The sequence below is a fragment of the Physeter macrocephalus genome, chromosome 12 (assembly GCF_002837175.3).
Source record: "Physeter macrocephalus isolate SW-GA chromosome 12, ASM283717v5, whole genome shotgun sequence".
Taxonomy (NCBI): Eukaryota; Metazoa; Chordata; class Mammalia; order Artiodactyla; family Physeteridae; genus Physeter; species Physeter macrocephalus.
In genome coordinates this window covers 78,067,848-78,077,653 of record NC_041225.1, presented here as the reverse complement: position 1 = coordinate 78,077,653, position 9,806 = coordinate 78,067,848, and the positions used below count along the sequence as shown (strand labels likewise).

Genomic DNA, 9,806 nt, shown 5'->3' with positions numbered 1-9,806 from the left:
TTGTCACAAAAACCACACAAATCATTAGTTTAAAACACTACAGTTCTACAGTAAGAAAGTTTGATAACCATCAAATGAAAACAGATTAGGAATGGAAAAGAAACACCATTCATTATAGTAACACTATTTGCAGCACTTCAGTAAAAGGGCCCATCAACATTTCCATTATAAACTCCATTTTTGCAAGGGTAACAACATTGCTGGTACAGATTCATTAGCCCTATACTTACATACAAAACGTCAGCCTGGAACACATGCATGTTTCTACCTAATAAGCTTTAGTGTCCCCAAAGAAGTAATTGTTATAAACTTTAGGTGCTAGAAATTTAAAAATTCCTCCTCTGCAACAATTACAAAAGAAAAACAAAAACAAAACCCACAAAACATTCAGAACTGATGGAAAAAAGTTCTCTAGTATTTGCATGAGGATATTATAGATCCTAAGACAGGATGGCAGAAGATACTCGTGTGCCCTCTCTCTCTCTCACACACAGTATTGTTACTTAATATTCAAACTATCACTGATTTAGGATTACTCAATTTCAGAAGGGACCAGTCATATAAATCTCCGCAGCTGAGCTGACTCTGACACAGATACCTCTCCCCTAAATGAATGCTGGGATCTTTCCAGCCCTTCCCCTGTCATTGCCATTCTCATCCCTGGTAACTCCCCAGGGACCCACTTGCTGCAGGACCCACTGAGGCTCTCTCTTACAATCCTTTGCTACTTTCTTGCTAGAGTCTTCTCCCAACATGCCAGGAGAAATGCCCAGAAATCTAGGCCACCATCCAGTCCCTACTATCGTCTCTCAAGATGCAAGAGCTTCAGTGTTAAGGGATTGGTGCTTAAAATCCAGAGCTGCTCAAACCCTGGGAACCTAGGACTCAGGTCTAATGTAACTATTAGTATTATTTTAGTTACATTTTAAATTAATAGATTTTTGTGGGTTTGTCTGGCCTGTGGATGCTTATAACAGTGCTTCTTTTGGAAAATGTATTCTTGAATTCCACAAATCAACTTCTAAATAAACTTCACACCCATTTAAAATTGAGTAGAATTCCTTAATACAAAATAGAGAATTACCATATGACCCAGTAATTCCAATTCTAGGTATATAACCGCCAAAGCTGAAAACAGGGATTCAAAGAGATGCTTTTAGACCATGTTCATAGTAGCCAGAAGGTGGAAACAACCCAAGTGTCCAACAATGGATGAATAACTCCACAAAATGTGGCATATACATACAATGAAATATTACTTAACCACAACAAAGAATAAAGTAGTGGTACATTACAATATAGTTGAACCTTGAGAATATTATAATAAGTGAAAGAAGCCAGATACAAAAGGATAACTATTGTTTGATTTCACTTATATGAAATATCTAGAATAAAACAATTTCAGAGAGACAGAAAGTAGATTAGTGAGTCCTAGGGGACCATGAGAGGAGAAAATGAGGAATTAATGAGTACAGAGTTTCTGTTTAGGGTGATGAAAAACTCTGGAAATGGTGGTGGTGATTGTACAATACTGTGAATGTAGTAAATGCTACTGAATTGTACATTTTAAAATGGTTAATTTTATACATGAATTTCAAATCAATACAATTAAAAATTGTATATAGTCAGTACCTACAAGTATATAAAAATTGAAATAGCCAATAAAGTATGCTTTTGCTATGAAAAAGATGTAGTGGGAAAAGAGAAATATCTCAAGAGCTAGAAAACCTAAAAACTTGGGTTCAAGCCCTAACTCAGCCGTTAGTAATTAGGCCATCTTATATGAGCCATTTTCCCAATCTGAGGCTCAGTTTTATCATGTAAAGAATATGTATACTGGGCTTCCCTGGTGGCGCAGTTGTTGAGAATCCGCCTGCCGATGCAGGGGACGCGGGTTCGCGCCCCGGTCCGGGGAGATCCCACATGCCGCTGTGCGGCTGGGCCCGTGAGCCATGGCCGCTGAGCCTGCGCCTCCGCAACGGGAGAGGCCACAACAGTGAGAGGCCCGCGCACCGAAAGAAAAAAAAAAAAAAGAATATGTATACTATCTGCTCTGCTTAATTCTAAGGCTGAGATTCAGAAAGTACACAAAAACTCTAAGACACCAGAGAAGAGGTACTAGCTTCTTTAATAAATGAAAAGTTGGAAGTATGGGAACCCCAAAAAGGAAAAGGATGAATAAATATATGCTTTTCCTTTCTAACACCTTATCTTTTACTTCAGTTGTTACCCAGGCTTTAGGCAAATCTTGGGAGACCATTATTTGAGCTGGAGGAGGTTCAATACAATCCAGGGGGGATTCTTGGCATTTATCAAGTTGGGGAACCAAGTCTAGCAGATCCAGTCTAGACTAGATTCTGTCCTGTGTAGTATGGAATATAAAGCCCTGAAGAGATTCTAGAATCAACCTGTAGTCCATGACTGTCTTTTAGATGATAAATGATCTCTAGTTGGGGCCACTACAAAGCTTCACTGGTAATATGTAGTATGGGGACGAGAACTTGAGTCTATTTTGGTTAGAACCCTCAATAAATCAGGCTCCAAGTGTGAAAGAAGGAAAGGAAACAGAATTTCTAGCATTTTCTCCAGTGACACAAGGCTCTTTTATAGTAACACCTAATTTATCCAACACAGAAGAGAGGAAAGGTGCTCAACTTGAAAGAATTAAAAAAAAAAAAAAAGTCTCCTTAAAATATATAAAGGAAATAATTTTAAAATGTGTTACAGAAATTACACTACCTAGTATTTACATTTTTAATATAGTTAACATAATATTTTCAAAAACCTTCACAGACCAAAGGAAAAATGCAAATGTGAAGCCATATGTTGGTTTATGGCATATCTGTTGAATCCACACAAAAGTCTATGTATATGAATGAGCATACATGTAACTTGTTAGGGCAATGATAAACATGTTCTAGGTAATTTGGCATAGCAGGAAGGGTATGGTATAATGGGGTTCTGGTGACTTGCATGCTAGTTGAAGGTCAGCCACTTACTGATGTGTGTGGCACTGAGCTTTTCCTGTGCCTCTGTCTCCTCTGAATAATAAGAAGGTTAGGTAATAGTTTTCAAAAAATAAAACAAACCTTTTTTTGTTTTGTTTTAAATTTTAACCAGTAGAACCTTTTCTTTAAATGAACTCATCCAAGAAGCCCACTATTTCAGATAAATAAACCCAGAGCTACTCTGTTTGAAGTAAGGTAAGAAACCCAGACGTCTATCTGCTTGCTCCCTTATTGTCCTACCAGCCCCGAGGTGTCTCTGAAGAAGCCCTAAAGTCTCCACAGAACACAGCTTGAAACCAATCCGGCCAGATAAAGCCAAAGGTCTCTTCACATTCTAGTATGTTCTGATTTCACTAATGTAGGCAATTTTCAAATGTCCCATATAAATGCTTATTTCTGGAGGAGTTCTTTAATTATAAATACATCTTTGGCAAATAGAGAAGAAAAAGTTCAAGAAAGCTTTCCAGTCCTAATCTACTACTAATTTACTAATCTACTTTTAACACTGCCATAAAATTAAAGCAATTAATTAGATTAAAGGAATAGATTTTACACTTACATTTTGACATTTTTTTTACTTAATATAGTGTACTTTTAATTTGGTATGGATGATTTGAATTTATTTCCCATTTTTACCCCTTTTGTAGGAGCAGGATTTTAAAGAAATATATATGTATAGACACATATTTTAAAGAAATATATATTTCTTTAAAACACATACAGTATTTTTTTTTCCAATAGCTTACTGTACACTTAGATCTATTCAATCACTATTGGCAATCAGCATTAAATGCCAATCTACCCTCTGGTTAGGAGCTAACTTGCTCTAAACCATTTTTACAAACCTTCCTATATACCTTAATCCTTTCAAATGCAACTGTGACACAAAGTATTACAGACTTTTAAATACCAGTTCTCCTGAAAAAAAAATTGTGGAGCATCAGTAACCAGATAGTATTCTCAAATTTCAGTGATCTAGTCCGTGGAGATGTCCCCTATGCATAGTGCTCTGTTTCATGCAGTACATGGCTTTAGCTGGCCAAATCTTTTTTTTTCCCAATGAATCAGTAGAACAGTGAAGATCTTACTTTTTTTTTAAGCAGTGGCATATCAATGAGGCACAGATGTGTATTCCAACTCTGCATGGATGAGCACACTGTTCAATAGTGCTGGCTCACACGGTATCAGGGCGAGTTATCACTTCCCATGAAGGCACTCTTATCACCAGGGCCCAGAGAGGTGGCTGCAAATCGCAGCCTTTTTATTTTCAAGGCAGTTCTGCTGAACATTCAGGCTTCAAAGATTCACACTTCCAAAACTCTATAAGAGTTTGTGAACGCTCAATTTGCCAAAACTGTTTACAGTGTAATTGGGCACCGTACCTGTGTCCATGAGATAGCGAAGGCGCTTCTCCACCAGCGCGGCACGGGTGTCAATTTGCTTTTGCTCATTCTCTAGTGCTGCCAATTCTCCTACAACATACTGACTGGTGTCTTTGAACCCTTTCTGTTAACGAGAACAAACAGGAAAGAAAAATAATCACTTGTAAGTTGCATTTTTCCTTTCTACAAACACTTAGTAAAGCACTTACCTAGAGAAACAAATACGCCCTTAGTATCACTCTTAGTACCTAAAAGCAACGCCCTGTGATTCAAAAAATTTTCTTATGTATTACATATATTGCAAAACTTTTGTAAATAGAGAAAATCTTGGCTGTTTAGTATTATATTTATAATTTAACACCCAGATTTGCCAGATTTAAAAAGTTAACACTAAGTAAGAAAAAATTCTCCTTAGAGTTGAGTCAGAGTGATTTAAGCATGGACAAGGATAGAAGATAATTTTCCCTTGGTGACTGTCAAAACAAACACCAAGTGACATCTTTAATTCAAAAGTGTAGTATATAAAAATGGAATTTAACTAAGGAATTGCTTCCTAAAGACTCTATCCTGAAAATAATCAGATTTGTTCTTACAAAAATATAAAATTAAAATGATACATTTCTTCTTTTCATAGTAACTATACTATTTAAAGTATTTTTAAAAAATGATAAAAGAGAAGTTTCTAATATCTCCAGTTTCCCCTCCAGCTGGCTTCTGTACTTTAACATGTCATTCTGTTGATGTATTACTAATTATTGTAGCTGCGAATTCTAACTTGACAGGTGGTTTCAAACCTTGCTACACTGGATCTAATGCCACCAGTACACTGATTTGGTTAATCTTCCATTTAACCAAATTTGGATTTCAACCTGAAATTTTACTTTTTACAACCAAGCATGTTAAAAAAAATTATCCTTAGAAGTTTTATTTGAACTATCTGTTCTATTATAAAATACCAATATAGGCTTACTTTTAATTTTCCTATTACAAATTGAAATCGTTAGGGGGCAGGGTTATTCATGGTATAGTACCAAACTGATTAATTATAGCTTCCTTTGGAATGCTTGTTTGTCTTGTGGCATTTCTAGGGGTTAGTTTCCTAAGTAGCTGAGAAATACTGAAGAACTGCTTAAGTGATTACTCTCACCACTACTACTACTAATATCAGCACTTACAATATTTATTCAGAGAAATAAATGTGAACAACGTTCTTGTGTCAAATCCCTTCCCTACCTAGAAGCATATTAATCTCTAAGAAGCCATGAGGAATTATCTTTCGTTACTCCTTAAACAAGAAACAAAATCAAGAATTATGTTATTTACGAGGATATTTTGGAATTCTCATAATCAACAAACCTGTCTAACCATTTGTATAACTTATTTATCTTTGGAACCAGTAAACTGTACTCACACATGAACTCAATTTAAACCAGCTTATTGTTAAACTGATTATGGTAGCTGACAAACTTAAAGCTGAAATATTTTTAAAAATCATGAAACTGATAATGTCTCAGGATAGACTGATCAAATAAGTTACTGTAATTTTAAAAGATTCATGCAAAGTGGATATTCTCCCATCTCACTATGAAATAATACAGAAAAACTATAACAGAATAAATGCTAATGGTAGGTTTAAAATCTGGAATCTGGTGAATGCTTTATGTATCTATCTGTCAGACAGCAGAGCATTTTCAAAAAGGACTATTCTCATTTCCATCCAGAGGTACAAAACAAACATAGTAAAAGTAACAAAGATATAAGAAAACAGAAGTGATAAGCAACACATAAACTTCATTGCTTGTACTGACTGGTTCAGTTAAATATAGTAACAAAGTTTATAGTCAGATTTCTTTAGTGTGAGTATATAGTGTACTCAAATATTCTGTATCTTATAATTATACTAAATATTTCATCAGGATATACCAGTTAGCTCTTCTTCTATGTATTAAGACATACCAGGTTTTAGTAAAACAACTTTAAAACGAGAACTTAAAAATGAGAAGTTTTTACAGCTCTAAAATGTAGTTTGTAACTCTGACTACATTTGCAAGGATTTTAAAATCCATAATAGACAATTTTAACAGTAAAAACAAAGAAAATATTTACACAAACTGGAGATAATAAAAAAGTAGCACCATTAAAGAGAGCAATGCTTCCAGACAAAAATTCAAGTTAAAACTTGTTCTTCCTGCTTCTGTCCCGCAGCTGTCCATCAAAAGCAGCTTTCTCCCTGCGGTCTATCAAATATTTCCCTCACAAATCAATTTTACACATGATCAGCCCATACCCCTACTGAGCTGAACCTCCCCGTTAATTAAGTGAAGAAATTACCATATATATTATATTAATGCAAACATCATTCAGCTAGTAATTCACGGCTGATCTGGATAATGGAAAGGTTGAACACCCATTAACCCAAGCCAACAAAATGGGTTGGCTGAGAAATTCTAGCAGGTCTCATGTGACTTTTCCCTCTAACTGCAGCTCTGCGGTATCTGCTATTGTAATAATTAAAATCCTCCCAGTAGATCAATACTGGAATCTCTTTATGGGAAGTGCCCTGATGGAAATGTCTCAAGGAAGCTGGGGCTGTGGAACTCTGAAAAATTCATTTTTTTTATCTGACAATTATCACCACACTGCAGACTAATTCAACAGTGCACCCCTCTCACTCTGCTTTGAATGCACTGGAGATTGACATCTTAAAAAACCTAACATCTCATTTTAACAAATAAAGGCACTATTTCCACATACAGTTTGGAATTATCAGCAATCATGAAACCACACAAAAAATTAATATACATTAAGCACTTCATCTTCTGATGGCTTCCTCTGAGTTTCAGTTATTGCTGCCTTCTCCTCATTTCCTTTCTTTGTATCTTCCTGTATTGATCTCTGCCTTTTCATCTCTTAAAAAAAAAGGGAAAGACATGTAAAATTATTATAAAGCTTGATATTTGTGTATTGAAATGTGGATTTACATTATCAGCTTCCATATATATATATATATATATATATATATATATATATAGTTAAATCATAAGATGGGAAAACACTTAAAAAAGTGTTCCTACCTGGTCTATTCTCAACATATTGACTGAAAGACTGAAGTTGAGTTTTTCTTACTGTAGAATCCTTGCTAAACACAACAGGATTTCTAAATCGTTCTGTTGCTTTTTGTAATCGCTCAGTCCGGAGATCTTCTGTGCCATTCTAAAAGTGAAACAAATGTGGTAAGAGAGTCCTGATCTTATAAACGTGAAATTACACATTAGTAAAACAAGTTTTACTGATTTAAGATAATGCCAACTTAGAAACGTTTTGAAAGAAAAAAGGACTATAAAGAGATGTTCTAAATAGCTCAACGGCAAGGTCTGTTGCCTGTAACTGAAACCTTTGGGAGATATGGTTTAAATGGAGGCTCATTCTTGATAACTGTGATTCATTAGATACTGTGAACCCCCATGTCTTCTTCTGATATGTATCATTTAAAAGCCACATTGCCTCTTTCTACCACCACCCCACCACCCTAGCTCCACTATTCTGCCCCATCTGTTTGTACAGTCCCACAGACTTGTATGACAAGAAGAACTAGTTTCTAATTTTATGCCCATGAGATAAACCACTAATGCTGGATGAAGGCTAAAAGGTAGGATTATAACACTACCCCACTGAACTGCATTTCATCAGCTATAACTTTCCAAAGCCAGATTTGTAAGTAAGCCCTTTACAGCTAAGGAAACTACAATTATCTTTTCCAGAGCTTCCTATGTTAATACTGGTAACAAATTCAAATGGTTCTATCAACAAGAAATATCCCAGAAGACTGAACCACTGCAGTGTGTGGAAGCCGCAGATACCGTGGTGCTGTGTACCAAACAAATATTTCATTTTATACCTAATCTTTATTATTTTTATTAAGTGTTTTGAAAGTAAATAGGGAAAGGCTAAGATGCATGACTAATAGCTAAGCCTGCTGAATGCTGAAACTGGTTATCAAAAGCTACCAAGACTTTGCCCTTCCTCTGCATTGAGACAATCAGTAATGAGGGAGTCCTCCAATGGCCTATTCTCTAGCCTCAAGGAGGCCTGGGATACAGAATTCTCAAGGGAAGGTAACAGTTTATCCTTTTCCACAAACACAGAATGCCTCATTTATAAACGTGTAAACTGCATTTTATTAAAAAAATAAAACCCCAAATCAATGCTGAAAGCTACAAGAGAACAGATGGACTCTATATGTTCTTTATAAGCACCATTTAAAAAATCTTAACTAAAAAGATCCATACAAAGACAAGCTGTTTAAAGCACACATTTTGTTGGAATAAGTTTGAAAATAACTACATTTAAGAGCTTTTTGGAAAGCAAAAACAACTGCATCTATTTAGATAATTAAACCTTAAGAATGAAAATACCTGTTTTATTTTTTTACGTTATATATTTATTATTAGTATCATGCTTATAATATGCTAGCTATGTAGCTAGGATAGAAACAATTATGGCTTTTATTTATTTGTTTGTTTGTTTGTTTAAGAAAAGTGTGGATTCTACTGTTATCATAATAACTGCCCAATAGTCTAAAACTCAAGTCTTTACCAAAATAAACAAACACGGCTAAATTTTTTGAGGCCTGGCAACATGCTAAAATATCAGTGCGATTAGCCAGCAAATCCCATCTTAAGAAACCTTTTTATGACTAGGGACTTCTGCCACTTTACAAATGTATTCCTCTAAACCCACTAATTCAGTTAGCCTTTTCAATCCATTGTATTATTCTTAGTCCAGCTTCATTCTGCATTAAATCCAGTGCAGAAAGCTAAATTGAACGCAAAAAATCAGACCTGATCCAGGCTTCCTTTTGTTCAAAGATAGTGACCAAAAGTCCTCTGGTGCTGCCACACACTTTCATCACCAATTTATAGAAACCGACAGTATAAGGGAAAAGCAATGAAAGTCATTGTTTTGGGACTTCAAAGCATCTCTGTGTCAGGGGAAGGAAATCCTTTCAGTCACCAGGGCAGTCCCCATAGCCCGCAGGTGGGTGAAAAAGTTATACAAGACTAGAAATGCCCTAAAGCTAGAGAAATATTAACGATACAGTGCAAGGAAAAGGGGGGATGGCTTGAGTGGGGATAATATAAACACTACAAATCATCATCATTATCATCATCATCTTATAATGTTGCATTTTGGCTAAAATCTTACACAAGGTAAGATTTATATTGGCACAAAGCACATGCAAGTATCTTAAAAATTTATATTCAATCACATACCATCTTCAGGAATTAATTCATCTTAACAGGTCAAAGGCTGAAGATGATAGAATATGCTAGAATTCTCTTAGCAATATTCTCGTTAGCAAAATACAAATGCATACAGAAGTCAAGAATAGTTTTTACTTTTACTGACATATCAA

The 9,806-nt window shown here is 35.4% G+C and overlaps 1 protein-coding gene across 4 annotated transcripts in view; it reads right to left on the bottom strand.

Moving 5' to 3' along the window:
• Positions 1-9,806, bottom strand: part of EHBP1 (EH domain binding protein 1) — a 343,347-nt gene that overhangs the window by 40,336 nt on the left and 293,205 nt on the right. For all 4 annotated transcript variants that reach the window (XM_007108111.4, XM_024133485.3, XM_007108113.4 and 1 more), the window contains 3 exons: positions 7,465-7,603; positions 7,193-7,299; positions 4,391-4,514 (listed from right to left, as the gene is read on the bottom strand). In XM_007108111.4, the coding sequence (XP_007108173.2) occupies positions 4,391-4,514; positions 7,193-7,299; positions 7,465-7,603 (370 nt within the window). The remainder of the gene's footprint in view (positions 1-4,390; positions 4,515-7,192; positions 7,300-7,464; positions 7,604-9,806) is intronic.